The 25,092-nt window shown below is 34.5% G+C and overlaps 1 protein-coding gene across 2 annotated transcripts in view; it reads left to right on the forward strand.

Annotated features, from left to right (window-relative positions):
- The first annotated feature begins 3,147 nt into the window (after positions 1-3,147).
- The window catches only part of LOC106074889 (putative aminopeptidase W07G4.4), a 28,901-nt gene continuing 6,956 nt past the window's right edge, over positions 3,148-25,092 (forward strand). Inside the window, exons 1-9 of one of the 2 annotated variants that reach the window (XM_013235773.2) lie at positions 3,148-3,487; positions 13,882-14,029; positions 15,636-15,701; positions 16,161-16,243; positions 16,350-16,458; positions 22,489-22,610; positions 23,585-23,684; positions 23,864-23,939; positions 24,376-24,461. In XM_013235773.2, the coding sequence (XP_013091227.2) occupies positions 3,468-3,487; positions 13,882-14,029; positions 15,636-15,701; positions 16,161-16,243; positions 16,350-16,458; positions 22,489-22,610; positions 23,585-23,684; positions 23,864-23,939; positions 24,376-24,461 (810 nt within the window). In that variant the 5' untranslated portion in view covers positions 3,148-3,467. Of the gene's footprint in view, positions 3,488-8,144; positions 8,515-13,881; positions 14,030-15,635; positions 15,702-16,160; positions 16,244-16,349; positions 16,459-22,488; positions 22,611-23,584; positions 23,685-23,863; positions 23,940-24,375; positions 24,462-25,092 lie in introns of those variants that run through there. The other variant, XM_013235772.2, reaches the window with a different exon arrangement.

The following is a 25,092-nucleotide window of genomic DNA, read 5'->3' on the forward strand; positions in this document are numbered from 1 at the left end:
TTATTGTAGACTCCCCGCCCTTGCTAGCAAGGGGGTCTGGGGGAGTTCGCAGCGCTCCACCAGCGCGGGGCGAAGCCCCGCCGCCGAGCACTATTTCTGGTATTGAAAGCCAACAAAATGCATATTCTGAGGTATCTACAGTGCATTATCTTGCTATTAAAAAGTTTTATTTCAAAAACTTAATGTGCTATTCTTACTGACTTAGACCCTCTCGCGCCGTTCGGCGCATTTTCCGGCAAGTTTTTTTCCGCAACTCTTATTTTGCGTAATTCATTTTGTCGGAAAACATGTCCCGCAAAACCTCATGCGACGCTCTGTCACAACCTTACTAAGGATTCGACTCCCAGTTCGGCATATGATTTCTTTGATTTAGACCCGATCTCTATGACTGACTCTTAAAATCTGTCTTAGCCATCTTTGTTGAGACACATTTAATGATTTTCAATTTCGGCAGAAGACTATTCACACTTAATTAATGGAGCCCAAGCCACTGGTAGAAATTTGTAACCTTTCTTGACTACGCTCTTGGAATTACATGCCTGTATTTCGCTTTAGATTTTATATCGACAAGGAAAGTTTTTTCGTCAAATCATCTGTTGAGGGGTTTTAAACTAAGAAATCTCTGGAGTTTTTTTTGTTTTGTTTTTAATTCAAAACCCCATTTAGCTACGATCATAGAATTTGGTAGTTTGCTTTAAAATAATATTGAAGAGAGAGGTTTTCAACTCTAAACGCTCTGTAGGGGAATTTTAAACTCAAAACCATCTGGAGGGGTTTTAAACTTTAAAGAAAAAGCCATCTGCAGGAGGGGGATTTAAACTCAAAACCCCCTTTGGCTACGCTCATAGATTTTATAGTGTGTAATTTGCTTTTTTTTTATATTGAAAGAGGTACTTTTTAGCTTCAAACCCCAACTGGAAGGGGGAGGGGGGTTAAACTCAAAACCCCTTTGGCTACGCTCATAGAATTTTGAGTGTGTAATTTGCTTTTTTTATATTGAAGATGGGGTTATCGTAAATTTTGGATGGGGTTTTAAAATCAAAATCTTCCTCAACTGTGCTGTTGGAATTTGGAGATTGTTGTTTGCATTTTTTTGGTTTTGTTTTATAGAAGAGGGGGATTTAACTGCAAAAACCTCTGGTAGGGGGGTTAAAATTCAAAACCCCCTGTAGGGGGTTTTAAACTCAAAGCCCCCTGGTAGAGGGATTTGTATCTCAAAACCCCCTGATAGGGGTTTTTAAAATCTCAAAACCCCCCGGTAGGGAGATTTAAACTCAAAACCCCCTGGTAGAGGGTTTTTAACTCAAAACTGCCTCGGCTGTGCTGTGGTAAGTGATGATTTAGTATTAAAATCTCACCTAAAATAAACAAAATGAAAGCAAAAATCAGTCACTTAATTCCCTCCCCCCGCCCAGGGGGGGGGGGGGATTTCATTTCGGGGGGGTTGTAACCCCAAGAACCCCCCCCCCCCCTGGCTACGCCCATGCCAGGCTTAACTGATGTCTTATAATTGATCTAATTGTTTTGAAAAGGGTTAATCTCTTATTCGAATCCTCAACAAAAAAAGAAAAAAAAAATATTTCCGTAATATAAAAAGTTCAGGAAAATGAAGTTTACAGGATTAGTATTAGTTTTAAATTAGGTCTAACTTATAATGCATACTAATTAGCTTTTTCTCTTTAAAAAAACTGCTTGCATAACTGATTTTAAAAATTAGATTTTTCACTTTCAGAAAAAAAAAGTAGCCGTTGCATCAGAACTTTGAATGGTCTAAAATATTGTGATGTCGGATTTTCACTATCTTTTCTAGTTTTCGAGATCTAAACGGGACGGACGGACAGACGGACAGACATTTCGCACAAAACTTATAGCGTCGAGATCTTTTCCCCTTTCGGGGGCCGCTAAAAATCGGTTAACATACTAGAGAGAGGGGGCAATGCACACATTGCATAATAGGTAGCGGCGGGCCTATTACTCAGTCCACCTTTCAGCAATGAAAAAAAATGGCCGTTGCATCAGAACTTTGAAAGGTCTAAAATATTATGATGTCGTGGTTGAGAGGCTAAGTGAGCTTGAACTTGGCTTGGATACCTATGAAGGGGGCTCGAGGTTCGACACCCGACTCTGGCAGAGTTGTGTTTACTGAGCGCCTAAAGTCAGCACAGAAAAACCTTCTCCTAGATACCCCCTCCCCAAGCCAAGCCAACAAAATGCATATTCTGAGGTATCTACAGTGCATTTCCTGCTATTCAAAACCTTATAAATTATGTACTATTCTTACGTTCGGCGCATTGGGCGGCAAGCTGCCATATTGAACTAAAAAAATCTGTGGAGTTTTTTTGTGTTTTTTTTCCCCACTCAAAACCCCATTAGCTACGATCACAGAATTTGGTGACTCGAGTTTAATTTAAAATAAAACTGAAGAAAGAGGTTTTCAACCTCAAAACTCTCTGTATGGGGGTATTTAAACTCAAAACCATTAGGAGAGGTTTTAAACTTTTAAAAAAAGCCCTCTGGAGGAGGGGGTTTAAACTCGACCCCCCCCCCCTCCTCTTGGCATGGCTAAGCTCATAGAATTTTGAGTGTGTAATTTGCTGTTGTTTATATTGAAGAGGTATTTCTTAGCATCAAACCCCGCTGAAAGGAGGGGGGTGGGGTAAAATCAAAACCCCTTATGGCTACGATCATAGCATTTTGAGTGCGTATTTTTTTTTTTTTTATATTTTGAAGAGATATTTTTTAGCTCTAAATCCCGCTGAAGAGGGGTTTAAACTCAAAACCCCTTTGGCTACGCTCATATATTTTATATTTTTGAGCGTGCAATTTGCTTTTTTTTTATATTGAAGAGGTATTTTTTAGCATCAAATCCAGCTGAAAAAAAAGGGGGGGGGTAAAATAAGAAACCCTTTTGCTACGCTCATAGCCTTTTGAGTGCTTAATTTGCCTTTTTTATATCGAGGATGTGTTTTTTAGCTTCAAACAACGCTGAAGGGGGGTTTAAACTCAAAAACCTTGGCTACGCTCATAGAATTTTTAGGCCTAAATTTTGTTCACTTGATACGAGCTATTTTACCATTTTATATATACATGGATTGGCTTATGTGTATGAAAATTTTCTATCTATATGGACTGAAGTTTAAATTAATTCAAAGGCTACGCCCACCAAACAAATCATACTTGACAATTTAATACTTATTCTATCTATAACTATAGATATAGTCTATAGATCTAATTATCAATGAATTATGATATTAATAACTTATTACTAGATCTACATCGATTTAAACATATCTAAATTTGTCTAGACTCTAATTTTGTAGTTAGTGTTAAAGGCACAATTTTTAAAATTGAAATTAGAAGTCTGATTTAGATCTAGAATCTAGACTTAGACTATCATACTATCATCTACTGATCTAGACATCTAGATCTAGTAATTACATCAAAATTCATCAAATCTAAGACTAAGAATGGCCACTCGAGAGACTAGGTGAGAATTAAAATTAATTATTATTATTTTTTTGATTATAATTATAAATAATATGAGTAATTATTTACTATATTACACTATATAATAGTAGTATATATATATATATATATATATATATATATATATATATATATATTTATATATATATATATGTATATATATACATGTTACATATATATATATATATATATATATATATATATAGGCCTATACATATATATATATATTTTATATATATATATATTATATAAATTAGTTAAGATCTAAATTAGTACAAAATTATTAGATCTAGAAAATCTATACTGAAAAATAATGGAGCACATATTTATAACATTAACTTATGATATACAGTAGTCATAGTTGATATAGACAAGATAGTCGTCATAGAGTTAGTAGTTAGTGTAAAGTCTAACCAGAGATTCGATATATATCTAGATCTAGAATCTAAGACTCTTAGACTGGGTTAGTAGCATTTTTTCATGACAAAATATTAGTGTTTTTTTTAAAGAGGATTTTGTCTATATTATAATAAAAGATATAGATATATTCTATTTGGTATTTTCACTAAGAAGTTATTCAAGTCATTTCAAGTTTTATAAGTTAAGATATAATACGCCTACAAGAGTACAAGCGGTTTATAATTGTCTATCAGCATTTTGGTTCTACAAGTCAACAATAGAGATCAAATAATTTTACCAACATCCCATCCAGGTATGAAAGATATCTTATTCTTATCAAGTAACAGCTTTGCTGTCATCCCATTAAAACCTCCATTTTTTTTTCAAAGATTTATTATAGAATATTGCAAATGTTGCTATTTCTTTTTTTATAAGACACATTCTTAGAGATGCTTATATTGACCAATAATAATGTCTATTCTCTGTGGTGGGAACATACTTTTTTATTTCCATGTGCATCTAATAGAGTGAAGAGTCATGGTTGTATTAGAGGTAATCTAATATATTATAACTATAAAGGGCCCTGACTGACTGATTCATTCACATATCACTGTTTCTCTCACTTGCCTTGGACAAAAAAATAAGAAAATTTAACCAGTTATTATTTTCCATGTGCCTAGCACCTTTCATGATAAAAACGCAGGGGTTAAACTTACAAAAATGTTTCAACCCAATTAAATTTTTAAAAAAATACAATATAATACAAAATTAGCACTTTATGTTCATTCCAGCTTATAGGCCTAATTTTATAGTTATTGTAGAAGATAAAGCACTTTAGTTTTTGTGTGTAATTTCATCCAATTAGTAATGATCACTTAGCTCAGTCAGTAGAGCATCAGACTTTAAATGAGGGTCAGTGGTTCTAAGCTCAAATTGCATGCAAATTTTTTTACTTTTTCGCCGCCCCGAAAGGGGAAAAGACGATATTAGTTTGTGTGAAATGTCTGTCCCGTTTAGATCTCGTAAACTAGAAAAGATAGTGAAAATCTGACATCATAATATTTTAATCCATTCAAAGTTCTTATGCAACTGCTACTTTTTTTCTTTTCTAAAAATAAAAAAATCTAATTTTTTAAATCACTTATGCAAGCAGTTATACACCACTTTTACAACTATTCACTATTAATAGTAACTAATATGTGAGGCTCTTTAGTAGGGAGATGACTATTTAGCATATTTTTAACATATCTATGCAAATGGTTTTAGACTTTTTGTTAAATTTTTTTTTTTTACATTTGTATTGCTACGTTATGTAAGTTCTGTCCTAATAACTACTAAGTTTACCCGAAAATAATGTTTACTTTTTTTTAAGAGAAAAAAAGCTATTTAGTATGCATATAAGCTAGACATAATTTAAAACAACAATTAATAAGTAGTGCTACATCACTACAAAAGGGCACTTCACTGCAATACTATAGCTAATGCATTATGAAAATGTTTTTTTCTTTTTTTGAGGATTTGAATAAGAGATTGACCCTTTACAAAACAATTAGATCAATTAGATATTCATTATAAGACATCAGTTAGGCCAAGTTCACATTTAATTTCACATTCACTTTCAAACATCCTTTGGTCTGCTGGACCGCTGGGACACTACACAAGATCTGTCAACCTTCTTTCTCCATTCTTCTCTGTCATTTGTCTTTGATAGAATATAATTATGATGTTCTTTCTGAAAATATTGATACCAGCCTTTTTACCTGCCTGGGTGGACCACTTCGGGGGCTGATTTTGAGTTTGTGTTTCCATACAAACTGTACTTTGTAACCTTGTTAAATAGCGTTTTTTCTGACAATTAAATTTTAATAATTTAATCTACATAATGATGTTGTTGATGTTGTTTAAAAGTTTAAGAGAGCCTTACATATTAAAATCTGAAAACTTGAAGAATACTAATATTGTATGTAGGACTATTTTCTAAGGCGTTGAGGGGGGGGGGCAAATAAGTGATATTGGGAATCAAATCCTCTGGCAAAAATAGAGAGGAGGAGAGTTGTGGTGGGATTGAGGGAGAGAAGTGATACTCGATTTTACGAGCTAGTCCAATTCATTGAAATAGATACTAGAATTAGCTAGCCAAAGGAATGTATGGGGGAGGGAGCATTTAACTTTTAAATCATTCAAGAAAAAAATGGGAGGGTCCATGGCAAAATAAACAGTATATCCCCAGGGTACAAATCATCAGGCAAAGCCAGTGGGTAATGCTAGTGTTTTGTATACTTAGAAACTTTGCTTTAAATCCTGCTCATAAAAAAGCCAGTGATTGAGGCGGTGCAGTGGCTGACTGGTAAAGCGCTTGGCTTCCTAACTGGAGGTCCCGATTTATCTACTTTCGTGATCTATATGGAACCTCTTGAGTCTACCCAGCTCTAATGAACACCTGACATTAGTTGGGGAAAAGTAAAGGCAGTTGGTCATTGTGCTTGCCTCATGACACCATGGTTAACCATGGGCCACAGAAACAGATGACCTTACATCATCTGCCTCATAAATAAAAAGGTCTGTAAGGGGAATTTTACTAATTGAGTAATATATATTTCTATGTTTAGAACTGTATTTGTTAATAGTGATAAATCAATAGGCCTATTTTTTTTCTTCCTCTTCTTCGTTCTCATTGTTATGTTGGAGTGTTCAGATGAGTAGACCAATACATGAGATGAACTGCGCAGTGGTTTCCAAATCAGGGAGCTATCCATATAGTTTCCTTTCTATTGGGGTGATTTGGGGCCAATGTCTTATACGGGCCTCTTGGTATAGAGAGCAGTTTTTGAGGACGTGGTCTGCATTCTCTGGTGATACTCCACATGGGCAGATTTCACTGGTTCCAATTTTGAGCTTCCGGTACATGTGTTGTCGCATTCTGTTATAATAGGCCTATACTTACATTAATTTTCTGTAGTCTTAATCTCTTATTCCCCCATCGCTCCCCCCCCCCCCCCCCAACCTCTAATAATGCATTTTAGACAAAATGATTGGCAACACACTAAACAAATTAAAAAGTAATGCTACTTCTATAATAGATCGTCTAGATCTAGATCTAGCTTTAATTTGGAATGTACATGTAGATCTATAATTTTTTGAGGTCCAAACTATTTACGTCGTGCGGTTTGCGAACTGGAGTGTCGTTCGGACTTATTCATGGCCCCGACATTTGCGTTCTGAATAAGGTGGGTGGGCCTATTTGTATTTTTTTCTTAAGTATAAGGTCTTTTTCAACTAGATCTAGTCTATATTATGGTTTCCCAGACTTTTGCGATCAAAATAACATAACATTCACGGACTTTCCACGGATGTTTGCGAATTAATTATTTTCACTAAATTTAGCGTAGATCTAGAGTCTAGACTCTTCTGGATCTATTCTAATAATCTATATAATCTACATAATATGTAAAATCACTTATTTTTCACGATTCACGACTATGTGTGAGCTAGATACCTATATCTTCACCAGAATGTCCTGATTTAGCGTTAATCTATTCACTAGATATTTCTAGATCTAATTTTAGTCACTCACTAAGATTCGTGAATTTGCACGGTTATGTGTGAACTATTTTCAGATTTAGCATAGATTCTGTCTATCGAATCTATAGGCTTAATACTAATAGGCCTATATTATTATCTAGTCCATTGGCTCCCATGTCATTGCAACTCTTGGTATGCGTAGGCCTAATTCAATCTGTCGGAGGTCCCGCAAAGCTAATGTGACACTTAGTAAAAGCTTTTTTTTTGGGTTTGTATTTATTAGTTTTTAGAACTAGATCTAGAGTCCAGATTGTAGCCTACGTATAGTGCTAGCGCTTATGCCCCGCACAAATTATAACAAAAGTTTTTTTTTTTAAATAAAATAAAATCGTACTACCCGCACCCATATTTTATATACCCCGCACGTGCAAAGCGTGACTTGTTGTAAACTTCCGGTACATAAAGTTGTTGTTTATAAGACGTCTGTCCCCCGGGACGCAATCGTGCTCCAACAAGCGATATACAGAGAGTGTAACATGCGGTACGCGAGTGAAATACGAGCCTATATAGTCATATCTGTATATGTTGTTTAGACAGACAGTCGTTGACCTAGTTATCCAGTGATGGTAGAGAGAAGATTTGCTGCGGCAGCTGAGCTGGGCCCTACGATTGGCTAGATTGTGCATCGGCTGGTGTTCGGCCTTTTTTAATCCAGGGGGAAATAATTTAAGCAACACGGGTGTTCGAACTTCGTAGCGTAATAGTGTGTAGCATGTGTAATTAAAGTGTATTAATTATAATCATAACTCAATAGAGTTTTTTTAAAGCCTAATTTAAAATGCCAAAGCGTAATTCATATACAGCCGATTTTAAGCTGCAAGTTTGTGCAGTTGCTGCTGCAAAGGGCAATAGAGCTGCTGGAAGACAGTATGATGTTGATGAAAAGTCAATTCGCGAATGGCGAAAAGATATTGAAAGGCTACAGCAGATTAATCCCCAAAAAAGAGCTCGCCGAGGGAGAAAGGTTGGATGGCCTCAGCTGGAGGTTTATAATCAGATGTTCATAAAGCAAACACAGCGAACTATAGGAGGTATAAAGACCCACCGGTATGTCCGTAATTTCCGTTATACTATGTTTATGTGTTGAGTAAAATAAATTTGGTACCCCCCCCCCAAACACCTTTGTATACCCCGCACATCCGCAGGCCGTGGCGATTGTATAACCCGCGGGTTATATGCATGGGCATACGATAGCTAGCAGCTAGATCTAGATTTAGTAATAAATAACTTCTAGATTATTCTTGATCTAGTAATAATGTAATTTTCTATAATTTAATATTAATCTACACTAGATCATATAATTATAGATCTTTTGATATTGATCTAGATAGGCCTATATAGTCTATAGCCTAAACTAGAATAGATCTAATCTATAGTAGGCCTATTTAGATTAGAATTCTAGATTTAGCCTATATGTAGATTCGGCAATTTCCGAAAATTAGGTGTCATATTTAGATCGATCTCTTCGTGTGTACGGTATAATAGCCTATAGCCTACGTTCCGTGACCATGATAATAGCATCCAGCGGCCATTGGTACAGTAAAGTACGCTTTGCGGACAGCTCACTGTATTTTCATTCATATCGCTTTTAGAGTTCAGAGGAATGGAAATGTCCTTTTTTTTTTCAGGGGGGGGGGGGGGGGGGGAGCCAAAAAAAAAAGACATGTATAAGACCAAAAAAATATAATTATTACTATACATAATACTGCATATATTACTATAAAATGTATGTAATAAATCAATGAAGGAATATCCAGCACAGTCCATATTATTAGCAGGTGTTTTAAACCAGCAAACTTTTAGCAGCATAGCAACAATTTAAGTGGTACAACTGAGGAGTTGGAGGGTGATGTGCAAAACAGTCTAGACGAAAATTTGAGGACTGGTTTGGGGGGGGGGGGGGGGGGGCTATTCCTTTGGTAGGTTCAAGCTGAGTTTTTTTTTTGTTCATACCCCTTCCCTTTCTTAATTTGGTAACAGAAGAGACAGCCACTGGAGAGGGGAGGGCTGGGAGCCTGCTAAAGATTGACTGACCAGACACAGGTAGGCTTACAACTTGTGTGACCTTGGTACACCTGGCTGAATGGAATGGCATGTTGATGTACCACTTGACTATAAGGGGGGGAGGCAAATAAAAGAAAACATGCTTTTACTTAAGACAAAGAATTACTACCCTCCCCAGTGTCCAGATATTCAATGTTAAAGACTGTAAAGCTATGGACACATTTGCACAAGTAACTTTAGAAAAATAATGTACTGGTGGTGGTGGTGGGGGGGGGGGGGGAGGACTGGAGTAATAATCATTTTAATGTGGAGCTGCCTCAAACCAAAAATTAGTCCCTACACCAAAACAGACTGCACCATAGACATCATTGTGAATCTAAGGGATAAAATGCAACAGTAACAAGAATAATAATGTTGTCTGGAGAAGGGGGAGGGGGCTTAAATAAGAATCATTTCAAGATGTCCTTCATCCTGGCCACAGAAGACGCAAGCATTTCTTGGCTCAAAGGCTTATAAAATGGATCTCGAACTGTTTGGACACTACCAAGCGTTTTAAAATTAATTGCTACAGATGTTAAAAAAAACAAACAACTGCTATATTCAAAATGGTATCTGGAAATTTAGGCACCGGATAATTAGGCACCGGATATTTAGGCACCCGGAAATTTAGGCACCCGGATATTTAGGCACCCGGATAATTGGGCACCCGGAAATTTAGGGCACCGGATAATTAGGCACTTTTTGACAAGGCGGAAAATTAGGCACCGGATAATTAGGCACTCTTTAATTAGCGACCTTAATTTTGAAAGTAGTTTTAAAATGTTAACGTATATGTTATCCTTAGGCTATGGGCTATTGGTGACGTTATCAAAAAAATAGCAACTATAACGATTCTAACTGAATTTTCATGATATAAAAGAAAAACTGACAAAACGAGGAAAAAAATGACAATCGTGAGAATGTGTGGAAAAAATGACTCAGGATTAATAGTCATTATAAATATAGACCTCACAGGATTCAGGGAAGGGGAGGTAGAGTTGATTCTCTTCTTATTGCTTCCTGACCTTAGCCCTTCCCCCTCTACGCACTCCCACTAAAGGGAGAGGATTTGTCGCAGGTAGATGTTGAACTACGTCGTCGTGAAAATGACGCAATGAGTCTCAAGGCTACACACTGGAGTACAGGGCAGGGTACAGCATTGAACATTACTGCTAAATGGAAGTCTGGAGAAAATTGTCTTCTTATAGTGGGAATGGAAATGAGAAGGGTGGATTTGCGCGCGTTACTTATAGGAATTAAATATGTTGATAAACTAAAGTAGTATACATATTTTTATTATAGCATTAATATCTATTATCAACACTCCTTCTTTTATATTGTTAATGGGTAACCCCTTTAGGAAGATCTATTGTGGGAGTGTATAGGTGTGTTACGTCCTTCAAATGTGGTCATTAACTTTTATTGAATTAATATGTAGATTTATGTAATATAATATTTATATAAATAGCAATGGAAATCGCAAAACGGCTAGAAATTACGATAAAATATAATGCTTTGAAAATTAAAAAAAAAGTTTATGGAGAAGACAGATGAGTTAAAAATGTAAATATCATTTTTTTTTTTTGGAATATTGGTCTCTTATTAATACTTATTCTGCTTATAGAAGATTGTTGATGTTCCAATTTAACCCCGCCTTCTCTATCATAAACCAAATATATTTACTACAATTTTCGAGAAGGTATGATTCCTCCATTCCTTTTGGGTTCAGTAGGCCTACCTTATAGAACTATTTTTTTCTTCAGAATGAAAAAAAAAAAACGACAAAAAAGGTTTCATACACTCATTATTAAACACACACACACACATTAAAAAAAACAACAAAAAAAAAACAACAACACTCGTTTCCCTAACTTTCAAAACTGCCAATGAAATTTAACTATCTTCATTTCCCTTATATATATTATTATTTTTATTACTGTTCTTATTATTATGATGGTTTTAACAGAAATGTGTTTACCAAAGTTTTTGGAAGGCCTCTAAAATATAATCCCCAGACTTCCATTTGAACACCTTTGTGTTTCCATACCCTTTAGTCCAGTGTGTAGCCTTCAGATTCACTACGTAACTTTTACGACTAAGTTTACATCTACCTGCGAAAAATCCTCTCATTGAAGTGAGAGTGTGTGCGCCCCCCCCCCCCCCCCCCCCCCCCCCCCGGCCCACTCATCCCATTTTAAGAGTACGACCCCTCCCTTTTCCACAAGCAGAGGGCGATTGCGATTATATTTATCACCAACACTCCCCGACATAATAAAAATATTTTATAATACTTTTTAATCCTAAGTATTTACATTAGTAACTAAATATTTACACAATTTGCATAATCATCAATTTAAAAAAGCTCACCAGTCAACCTTAGGGGTTGGTGATGGACGGAAGCAATGAGCGGAGAATCATCTCTACCTCCCCTCCCCTGAATGCTGTGATGTCTATATTATATAATGAATCAGGAGTCATTTGTTTCCACACATTCTCATGATTGTCATTTTCCCCATTTTGTCAGCTTTTCTTTAGTGAGAATCGTTATGGTTGCTATTTTTTTGAGAACGTCACCGATAGCCCATAACCTAAGGATAACATATACGTTAACATTTTAAAACTACTTTCAAAATTAAGGTCGCTAATTAAAGAGTGCCTAATTATCCGGTGCCTAACTTTCTGCCTTGTCAAAAAGTGCCTAATTATCCGGTGCCTAAATTTCCGGGTGCCTAATTATCCGGGTGCCTAAATTTCCGGGTGCCTAAATATCCGGTGCCTAAATATCCGTAAATACGCGGTGCCTAAATATCCGGTGCCTAAATTTCCTAAATTCATTCAAAATATCATAAAAGTTGAATCTTTTCTCTAAGAAACTGATTAGATTAAGTTTTTAATATGGTTTCTACATTTCAAGGATTTGTTTCTATCCTGCTTGTTGTTTCTTTGTTGAAGTTAAAGGCCCACTGAGTCTAGCTGTGACTTGTATATATCTATGGGACAAGGTGGCTGTTAGCCAATGGTTCATTCTTCCACGGAAATATCGAAACATAATTTAAGTTATCTGCATTAAGAAAGATAAATGTGTCTTGCTCATGCTCTGTGGAATTGTAACATCCTGAATCTTGGCTCCTATCACATTCACCAGTTTCAAAAATCCTCCTAATTGGTTTTGCATCATAAAAGCATAGACCTCTGTCTGGGTTAATCCAATATCAACTTTTGTAATAATTACCTAGGGAGGGGATATGTCCACTATTATTAGCCATTACACAAAATACAAGTGGAGTAGGCAGTGTGATTGTTTTCACATTTGGTTACTTCCAAGATCCGAATACCCACACTTGAGAATATTGTCACAAAGTGGAGATTCAGAGTTTCTTTCTAGGTGGGTTGCATTCTCATGGGTGATGTACCCCAATAGCAGCCTTTCATCCCTTTTCCTGTCTGTTTATAAGCTATTTATATGGAAATGACCACAGGAAACAAACTGGACTGTATTAATTTCCTCCCCAGCAAAAAGCATTCTAAAATCTTTCAACTTAGAACAGGAAACATTTTCAAACTTCCCCTAAACAAAATAAACCTCACACATTAATGCCATTGTAGACATTGCGCCAGCCCTTGAAACTTTCAAACATTCCCTCTTGGAATGTCCCAATTTAGTTAATGTCAGAAAGGCCCTGTCATCACCACCACCCTGTATAACCAACTTTCTGACAGTGGTGACCATTTGGGAAGAACAGCATGTTTTTTCAGACTGCAAAAGAGCTTACAAGTCATGAGCAAAAAGCTGGTTAGATGACAAAGAAAAAGATTTATGTTGGTTACTCAATAAATAATGTGTTTATCATGAAGGTATACAAACGCTCAAAATCTGCTCATGACTTTTTTCTGCAGACTTTGGCCCTTCTCCCCTTTTGCTAGCCAAATGCCTAAATCAATATAGGTTTGGATAATGGTTTTAATAGTCACATATTTATGTTTATTTGAAGGCTGAGTGATAATGCGTTTGGCTTCCAAACCGAGGGGTCCCGGGTTTGAATCCTTATTGCAAAGACTCCAATTTTTTAATTTAAGAATATATCACCCAGTTCCACCCAGCTCTATTGGGTACCTGGTATTAGTTAGCTACTAAGTGTGAAGTTAACTTTGTTTATTCAAAATCTGTTCTGTAGTCTATGTTATAGTTTATTTAAATGTGAGTTGAACTATACTTAATCATTTATTTTTGCTGATAAATATTGTTAAGAAATTATTAAGCTATGAAGGCTAATAGTTTGTTTAATTTATAAATTGACAAAAGTTATAATAATGTAGTTTGAATATCATTTGTGTTCTTTTTTCTTAAAGGTAATTTTTTTTATTTTTCAGTTTTGGCAATACCAATATTCCAGAAATTATTCCAGTTTTTGACATAAAAGATGCAACTTTTGATATTGTAGTAGTTGTTACAGATAAATTGGAAAGGTTGGCAGGGAATTTAGATACATTAAAAGTACCATTAGAAAATTACTCAAAGGTAAATAGATGATATAATATTTTTCAGAATTTAAGTTATAGAATCTATATAATTGTTCATAACTTTTTTACGTGCAATGCAAGAGTAAACTTTAAAGGTGTTTTGTTTCAAAAGTCTGTCCTATATTAATAGTACAAAAATGAATATTAATGTATAATATATTTGTAAAAAAAAAATATTTATTTATCAAGAGATGTCATCAGCTGCTGAAGGGATTGTCATGAAATTTCATACACAGGTTCCTTTACCTCTTAGGTAATTGCTAAGATGCGGTTTTGACAGATTAGATACAGTAATTTATAAAAAACGCAAGCTTTTATCTATTAAATCCTTCTATTTTATTTTCTGTAGTTCCCTAAAAGGCCACAGTCTATATAGAAAGCATAAATAGAAATAGCACGAAATTCCATATTTTAAAGCATTTTTTTTCTTTTCGCTGAAGTAATTTAATTTTAATTTGCCTTACATCATTTCCACTTCCTTTTATGCACACTCCAAATATAAAAAAAATAATTTTAATAGCAACATTTATTTGATTCCTTTTGAATGTAGAAATGATAGTACTAAAAAGTATTATTCCTTACTCTCTCGAAAGAAAAAATAAATAAATCTCTAAATCTTGTGTGAAATGGGGGCTAGGAGAGTGAGGTTGTTGCAATTGGAAAGCAACATAGAGTATATTAAATATTAATTGAGAGGCAGAAGAAAAGATTTTTACACAGGAGTAGCTTTTTTTGTTGGGGGAGGGTTTGGATATAGTAAAAGTGATACTAAAATTAAGGAGCTAAAGCATATGTGTGTGTTGCAGGTGGCTGGTCTTTCCACATTAAGTTAAAAGTCTTATGTGGGAGAAATTACAATGTGCAGGTTTAAACAATTAAAAAATGGGGTTCCTAAGAGAGAGATAGAAGGAAAGAGGAAGTGAGAAGGCAGTTTAATTTCATCATAACAAATACATTAATACATGAGCTAAAAGGAATGCTAAGAGGATCATTAAAATTTGTCCCGTTTATTGAAAATTAAAAAAACAAAAAGATGGGATGTTGTGGACATAATAAACAGTATAAGTCATGGGAACAAATCAACATGCGTAACCTGTGTGTCAAGCTAGTAATTTATGTACATTGTGTAAAAAAAAATTGACAAACAAAATCTGCTTTAATTTTATGGTTATTTAAATTTTTAGATTTACTTGATAGCCAAATCATCATCATCATCTTTCCTTTGAGTTCTTCATGGAACATAGGGCCTCAGTAAAAACAAGCCACTCTCCACGGTCTCTTGACAATTTTTTAATGGCTCTTTCCAGTACTCTCGGCTTCATCTAGTATACTGCGGCGCCATATTCTTTTTCATCTTCCTTTACGTCTTGTTCCCAGGGTATCTTTTCTAAATGCTTTAAAATAAATAATATTATTTATATAAATATATAATTCAATAATATTTAATTAATAAGTAATTAATGAATTAACCAAAAAAAATCAAAATGCTAAATAAATATATTTTTTAGCGTATTAAGAACAACCATAATTATTAGACAATATCAACAGTCATTCATTATATAGTCAGCTCTTTTTTTTTTTTTTTTTTTTTTTTTTTTTTGTAGATTGACAAAGCATTTGACAAGCAACCTGTATTGATCAGTACTGATGCTGTTCCCTCTGGAAGAGTGGTAAGACTTCACAACCTTGTCAGGTTCTTTTCTCACTTGGCTTAAGCGGCTACTTACAAACAACTAATTACTACTAATAAACTCCACAAAGAAACTCCAGCTATCCTGGAAAATAATAACTTTAATATCCTAAAAAGTACATAATGACAACGACACTCTCAGAAATTATTGACAAACACCAGTCCAGGAAGCAACTAACTACTTCTTTCCCTCTCTTATACCAGGAAAACTCACATTTTAAAACCAACTTGTGTATACTGTCAGATTCATACTTGGGATATAAACAAAGGAATATAACTTTTTAATACTAAAATATCAACAAAGAAATAACAAATTCAATCTCACCATATCTGTTTCTGTAATTCACAGGCAGTACACGCATTTTAAATTCAAATAAACTATCTGTAACTAAAATGTATGTTTAGGTTGATTTTAAATATGCTCTTGATAACTGTTCAGATTTATGCTGCTACTGGACCACTTGTTAGAGATCAAGATGATGTTAGAAGATTTGCAGATGCTGCTGCAGCTGGAATTAAAAGGTTATATTTTCTTACTGTATCTTACTTGTGTGGTTTTTTTAGGTAATGACTGTAATTGATATGTTCATAGTCTTAAATAAATGTAACTATTTCTTCAATCCTTCAGAGCTCTCAGTGCTGGTTGTAAACGTCCTTTGTTTGTTTGCCCAAATGATGAAACCTTTCAACAATCTAGAATGGTGTCCAATTTGGCAATTTTACAATCTTTGTATAAGGTATGTTAAATCCATAATTTTTTTTTAACTCAAGTTTGGGAGTCATAATGATAACAGCACTGAGATTGAAACAAAATCAAAACACTTGTGTTTCATACTCATATTTTGTCCTAGAATTTCAAAGACCAATCCCATTTAGTGGCTAAGTGGTAAATCATTTGCAGTCATGAGTTAAAATCCTGATAAAGACTGGGATTTTAAGGATGTCTAACAGGTACTTAACATAAATTAGGGAAAAGTAAAGTGTCAGTGGTTCTTATTATATATATATGTACAATGCTATGCTCTCTTGTTCTTGTCTTGTTGTGTTTCTTAACTTGGCTCTCTAGGGGTTTCTTGAATACTAAATAATACTTGCTTGATACTTTCTTGGTTACTCAATTATAATTCAATACTTGCTTAAGTCAAATACGAACACTTAATATACATCAACTCTATTTCCTTATATTCACGAATATCGATAATACTTTAATACTTAATAAAGCACACAATTATATCACTGTTATGAAATATACAAAACACCAGTCCATCAACTTATAAATATATAAATGCATAAATACCAGTCCAGGAAGTAAATGTCCAACCTTCCTGGACCGGGAGCAAGACCTTACTGACTAACACATTCTCTCGCACATTCAACGAAGACTTAATCACTCAGTTCACAACACGTGCAACACTTCGCATTCATAGCAAGGGGATATAACAATCATACCAAAATATCAAACTAACATTCATTCTCGCCATACCTCTCCCTGACATCCCCCCTCTCACGATATGACTGTTATTAGATAACAGTCATTCAAATATATACATAAATATACATACATACACGCTGTGTCATACACATACTTATATACATATATATAAACAACTATATCTACACACAAATGTATATAATGTACATGAAAGTGAAATAGCCCTTATTAACCTAACAAAAGAAATATGTCTAGCTATTTACAACAAAGGGAAAGAGAGAAAAGAATAAATGAGAAAAGAATAAATGAGAAAAAAAATAGTGGCATGGAGAATTAAATTACAATTTGAAGTCGGCAAGCCTAGTCCTTTCCACGTTAATATTTAATATGTAAAACCGCAAAAAATACAAGAAAAGATCAACTCCTATGTATAGCAATAATATACGACAAGATACCATCTCTAATAGTTAAAGGCACGTTTCACATTGTATTGGGGAAAAAAATGAATTCTATCAATTATAACTAATACAAATATGCTAAGTCTTGACAGTGTATCTGCTAGTAGACAATGGTCTGTGGTCAAACTGAATTGTGCATCCTCCTGGGTATCAGAGGTATCTGTCTAGGCGTTGGACACTCACGCTACTAATGAAGTAATGCTGCTCTCTATATGTCAGCTCTCTGCACTTTACCGGAAGGAAGCCATCTACTTGGTGCAACACACAGCAAGCTATTTCGGATGTACTGTTTAGATAAACACAATAACTATTAAGATTTGGTACAAAAAAATAATTAAAATACATGAAGACAGACAATGCTGAATTTTCTCTATTGCCAAGTCGCACTCGGGAATTCAGGCGACCCTCGTGGACATTCCCTTCTCAGAAACAGGGAGAGGGAAACACTACGTCAAAATTTCTTTTTTCTTTTTCTTGGAAGTTTTAGGTACAAAAACATTTGTAGCCTATTGGGGTCTGGCTTAACTTTACCCCCAACAACAACTTGACAAACTTCTTTAAGACTTTTTTTTCGTCTTCTGGGGATTTTTAGGTACAAAAACATTTGTAGCCAATTGGGGTCTGGTTTAACTTTACCCCCTCCAACAACTTGATAAACGCCTTTTGTTAGGTTTAATCTCTTTAATGGTTTGTGTACTCTGTGAAATGGTCTCAGAACATGAATAATATTATTGTCAATAAACTGACAATCAATAAGTTCCTTATCAATAAGTTCCTCAGTAGTTAAGACATTTTCTATTACTTCTCCAATTTCTATCTCATTAATATCATTAAGTTCCTCAGTAGTTAAGACATTTTCTATTACTTCTCCAATTTCTATCTCATTAATATCATTAAGTTCCTCAGTAGTTAAGACATTTTCTATTACTTCTCCAATGTCTATCTCATTAATATCATTAACAGTATAATTACAATCATTTAGTTCCTTACTTGATAAGACATTCTCAATTTCTTCATTATCTTCTATCCCACTTATATTATTATCAATATCCTGGCAGTTATTTTGTTCCTCATTAGTTAATATGTCATTTTCAATTTCTATTTTATAGTTCACATCTCCCTGTAATGACAGTTTTACTTCCAGTTCCATTTTCAACTTTACCACTTCTATTGCCTTTCTTTCTAATTCTAATTTTGATCTTTCTAGATCTAGTTTTTGTCGGTTTAAATCTTTTAATCTATCTAGATCTAGTTTTTGTTGGTTTAAAACAAACTCTCGTAATTCATCACCCTGAATTCCAAACATGTGGGCCTGTTCTATTAATACCTCAATTGACCTAGGTTTAAACTCGTCCAGTTCTATTTCCAACTTTACCACTTCTATTGCGTTTCTTTCTAATTCTAAATTTAATCTTTCTAGATCTAGTTTTTGTCGGTTTAAATCTTTTAATTTTTTTAGATCTAGTTTTTGTTGGTTTAAAACAAACTCTCGTAGTTCATCACCCTCAATTCCAAACATGTCGGCCTGTTCTATTAATACCTCAATTGACCTAGGTTTAAACTCGTCCATGGTAATCACAAATAATAAGAAATATTACTGAATAAGCGTAAATTAATTTATAAAGGTTAAGTTAACAAGTAACATTGTTCAATTTACATAAGACAAATTATAAAAAGGATCAACAAAAAAAAAATTCACCCTTTATCTCCCCTACTGAAAAGGTAATGTACACTCGACCCTGAATGCTCGATACAACAGACAAAAGAAAACTCAACTTATCTGTGTCTGATGTCAGGAAAGAAATGACAACTCTTCCCACACGACAGTGTTGCTTTAAGAATGTAGAACTTGTGGAGTGTCAGGTCACTGTTCGCCTCCTTGTAAACGCTTTATGACTCACAGCAGATTTAGAGAATGAAACAAATACAAAACAAAATTATTCAAACATTGATATGATACTAATAGTAATAATATAGGTGCATAAAAAAAGATTATCTAGTCAGGTAGTACAATAATAATCCAACATCAATGTAGCAAAGGTAGATAAATCACGATTACTTGAGTAATTGTATTCATGTAGAATAATCAATAGTAAGTGAAAACTAGTAGTAGTAGTGTCTCTTTAAATGGTGATGTCCCTTTAAATGGCGATGTCTCTAAATCCAATAATCCAATAATAAGTAAGTAGTAGTAGTGTCTCATTAAATGGTGATGTCCCTTTAAATGGTGATTCCTCTTTAAATGGTGATTCCTCTTCAAATGGCGATGTCTCTAATCCAATAATCCAATAATAAGTAAGTAGTAGTAGTAGTAGTAGTGTCTCATTAAATGGTGATGTCTCATTAAATGGTGATGTCCCTTTAAATGGTGGGTGACGCAATGACCTCGGTATACAAGAAGTAGCTGCAAGTCAAAATTAGTCAATGACCTTTCGTAGAGTTCTAGTAGACTGACTTCAACAATAACGTGTTGATGGCGAACACAAACAAATAGTTCCTCCGTGTTCTCAAAATGTAAACAATGTCAAGTTCTTCAGTGTGTGTCGAAAGACTCTCAAATACTGGCCGAACGAGGCCCAAAAATGTCAACGAGTAGTAGGTTACAAATGATACAGATTGCGTTAAATCCAACTTGAGTAGACAATGTCATGTACAATAGTTACTGTCCCAGACTGGACGAAGCTCAAAAAATTCGGTATCCTTTTCTTTGCTTGTGTTGCTTATTCTTTATTTTCTTATCGACTTCTTCAACTTGACGAATGACATAACAGGTATAACTGACCTGCCCGGACTAGCCATCAGATAGATGTCAAGAATAATACTGTATTAGTACACCGGTTAATACACTGGTGTTTAATAATACAGGTAACAGGCACAACGATACCTGCCCGGATGAGCCCCCAGATGTCAGGGGTCAAATTAATATTTATGTATACGCTGCTGCTGCTGCTCTGCTTGTCTCTCTTGTCTTGTTGTGTTACTTAACTTGGTTCCTGTGGCTCACTAGGGGTTTCTTGAATACTAAATAATACTTGCTTGATACTTTCTTGGTTACTCAATTATAATTCAATACTTGCTTAAGTCAAATACGAACACTTAATATACATCAACTCTAACTCCTTATATTCACGAATATCGATAATACTTTAATACTTAATAAAGCACACAATTATATCACTGTTATGAAATATACAAAACACCAGTCCATCAACTTATAAATATATAAATGCATAAATACCAGTCCAGGAAGTAAATGTCCAACCTTCCTGGACCGGGAGCAAGACCTTACTGACTAACACATTCTCTCGCACATTCAACGAAGACTTAATCACTCAGTTCACAACACGTGCAACACTTCGCATTCATAGCAAGGGGATATAACAATCATACCAAAATATCAAACTAACATTCATTCTCGCCATACCTCTCCCTGACATAAAGGTATAATATATATATTATTTATATGAAATATACACTCTCATTAACTGATGGTTATAGAAACATTATCTGCTGCATGAGCCTTGGGTGAGCTACCATCTTCTACCAAGCACGTCCCCAGATGGTGGATAGGTGAAAAACCCTTAGATATAAGGGTTAGCTGTGAATATCAAATAAAAAGCCGCAGACCAACTGGTTTGCAGTCAGGATGAGGTGGGGTGCTCCAGTGATTAGGATATTCATTTAAAACATCTAAAAAATCCAGGGAAATGAATTTAAAAAGTGAGTATAGGGCGCTTAAACTCTTAACCTGGGTAGATAAAACTCATTAACTAGGATAGTAATTCATCTAAGAGAGGGCAACCCCAAAATTAAACAACTGCTGCCTTGCATATGATCAAATATGGGAGCATACTTAGAAAGAAAAGCAGGCTGAATCTGGAGTCAGTGGGCCTCTTGACATTGACATGCAACCTCATCTATGTTGGAGTTCAGAAATGATTCTTATAGATGTGGAATCCTGTCATGCAGGTAGGGGGGCTGGACTCTGTCTTGAAGGAGTCCACAGAAGCGTGGCTGGTGGTTCTTTTATCACTACATTTGGAGCCAGTAGCAGAGATCAGAAAGTAAAAATTACTAGCCGACACTCCAAGACAAAAAAAAATAAAAATCCTTCAATTGAATGCAGAGGGAATCTAAAAGAAAAAAAGAAGCTTTAAAAATATTCATGAAAATTAAACAGATATAGCCTGCATCTGAAAAACCCACCTTATTAGCAACCTTCAAGACTTCATCCCAAAGCCCTTCAATAGAAGAAAAACTAAACAGAGAACTGCCTGATCTGGAAACCACTGCTTGGTTTATCTCAAGATATAGGATTACTGATCTGAACCCTCTGACATGAGAAAGAAGAAGAAGAAATGTCCCATGAGCCACAAAGTCTTAAAGGGAAACTTAAATTAACTACTTCCTTTTACCCTAGCTAAAGAATGCAGTCCAATTCAAGCGCTGGCATATTTTACCTTAGTATTAACAGATTAAGACTAACTTTTGAGCATATCTGGAGATATTCTTTCTTTCTTAGTGTTTCTTGTCAAGTGTTTTCCTACTGTTTCTTGTCAAGTGTATTTTTTTATTCCCATAAATAGTTTTTATCAGTAATTCATTTATTTTCTATAATTAAGAAAATAAACATGCATCAGACTGCACTATCAAAACTCATATATCAATCTTATTTCAAACATGCTGTTGTTTTAATGTGCAATAGTTACCTTCTGTATGTTCATCCCTTCAGCTGAGTTGTCTTTTTAAATCTCAGTTATATCTAATCTTTTAGAAATTTAATGAAATAGACCTAATTTGTTAGAATTTGTTAAACTTAAAAAAAAAATTAATTGAAATAATATATTGTGTATTTTAATTTTTCAAATAATATTTAGCCTATTGAACTACATGAAGCAGGCAAAGCACTTGAAGTTGATGCTTTAGGCCTCTGGTTTAGTGCTGATCAAATGGAAACCAACAAAATACTGAATGACTTGATTGCTTTGGAACAAGGCAGGTTGGTTGTTGAATACACAATCCAAGTATATGGGATTATGTTTTGTTTAACCGATAGCTTGTAAATGCTGTAGTCATTTTAACATCTTGTTTTACGGCCAGCTCTATATAATGAGGTTGGACTTAGTAAATTGTTGTTAAAAATGTATTGTGACCAGTAAAATTACCAACCACCATTACATTACAGAAGTATCCATTTCATTTTGTGTGAGCTTAGTCCAGGATATTTTAGATTTAAATTCTGGCATGTTTCAACCTGGAATTACGGCTGGACTCAAAAACATTTGAGCTCTTTTGAACATATGTATTATACAAATTTTATTTAAAAAAATGCTCTGAACACAGATTTGCAAATATTTTGTGTGTGTGTTTCCCTCATTTCCTCAAATCGATTGATATAGTTAAAAGGACCATTCAGATAAGATGATAATTAAATAGTGCAAGAAAATTAAGGTTAATACTTCTATATATAAAATATCTTTCTATGGTTACCTTAAAAAAAAAAAAAAGTAAAGTAACCCTTTCAGACCTTGCGATCTATGGGGAAGTTGATGTTAAGGTCATCTGTTTTTGTGGCCAACGGTTAACGAGCAGGGTGTTATGTGGCCAGCACAACGACCAACCGCCTTTACTTTCCCCAACTATAGTCAGGTACCCATTAGAGTTTGGTGGACTCAGGGGCTCGCTAAAAACCCTGAATTTTAAAATCCCAGTCTTCATTGAGATTCAAACCCAGGTCCACAGGTTCAGAAGCCGAGCCCTTAACCACTCATCCACTGTACCCCCCCCTAAACCAACAGAAAGTCTGTTTTCCTGGACTCTGGACTTTTTTTTTTAAATTTGATTACCAGATAGAATTTTTTTTTTAAATTAAATGAACAAGATTGTTGTTTCCATTTAAAAAACACCATCTAGTTAGTGTTTTGCTGGAGCATCTTCTGTTTTTTTCCAGTAAGTTAAATTTGCTTCTTTTAGGATTGTCGCCAGAGACATTGGAGGCTCAGATCCTGAAAGAATGACAGCAGCCAAAGTTTTGGCTTACTTAGAAAATGCATTCAAAGATAGTTCTGTTAAAGTAAGTACTTAGAGATAAATAATGCATTATTTCTTCTTATTTCTTCTTATTTTATATAATGCATTAATGTTGTGGTACATTGAAAATTGTAATGGAATTTCTTTCTCATTTATTGTTATTTTCAGTAAGATCTTATTTTTTTGCTAGACACCCTTAAAAAATGTACCTGTGTTGTTTAGGTCAGTGCTATCAGTGATGTGGATACATTGACTAAGGAATATCCATTGTTAGCAGCTGTAAACAGGGCTGCCAATAGTAAGTTCTTGTGAAGATACATTTTATGTTTACTTTTGCATAGACATTGGTCTTTCCTTCTTGTGAATTGTATAACCCAGAATTGTATAACCCAACAATTAATATCTTATGTACTACTGATAAGGACTTCAACTACTATAAGGCTCAAATAGTTAAGCTTGGATCTATGCAGTAAATTGTGCGGAAGTTAAAATAAATGTATCAGAAAAACTTTTGTGTTTAAAGAATTCAAAGAAATGGCTGCCAGGTCATTGTCCGTAGCATGTATGGTAAGATTGAATACATTGTTTCTTTGCTGTTTGGGTCTGAAAGATTTATATCCCTTTGTTTATATTATTCTCAGGGTATGAATGTGAACGATATACATGTTATGAAACTTATAATTGCAATAAATGCATATTACAAGTATTTCGATGAATCACTATTTTTCTTAAAGCTGTTGAAAGACATAAAGCCAGGCTTATTTTTCTGGAATATGAAGGCAAACAAGAAATCACAAAAACACTATTTATTGTTGGCAAGGTAAATTAAATAATATTATATTACTGTTTGATCACGATCATAATATGTTTAAATACAGGACTACTTTTCAAGATTCTACATTGAAATGTAGGAGTATATTTCAGTATATTATATATATACTGAATTATAGGATTATATTTCAGTATATTATATATATATATATTATACGAGCATATATCCATGCTACTCTATGGTTGAAACCCCCTATATTAGAGTATGAACAAACTCTTCTAATGCCCATCATTTTTTTTTCTCATCTGTCTGCGTTATAATGCCTACACACACACAGACAATACACACACTACTTTCCAATGAAAGTCTCACCCTCAGTAACCTTTTTGGACCTTGTATATTTAGTAGAAAAGCCATCATTACAACAACATCACACAATTTTGTGGCATCCTCCTCATTCCCAACCATGAACGTTTTGACCGCCCTCCTTTTTTTTGCTTCTCTCGAATAAAAGGCCAGTAAAGCACATTTTTAACAAAGCATACACTTCTTTGAATCAACTGTTGCATGCAAACACATGATAAAGCCCCCCAACCCTCACTACACACATTTTTTACCAGTAAATCATAGAAGGACTGATAAATAAGTCTTTGAAGCTTTGCTCTAGCAGAGGAACAAT

Source organism: Biomphalaria glabrata, chromosome 1 (assembly GCF_947242115.1).
Source record: "Biomphalaria glabrata chromosome 1, xgBioGlab47.1, whole genome shotgun sequence".
NCBI classification, from domain to species: Eukaryota; Metazoa; Mollusca; class Gastropoda; family Planorbidae; genus Biomphalaria; species Biomphalaria glabrata.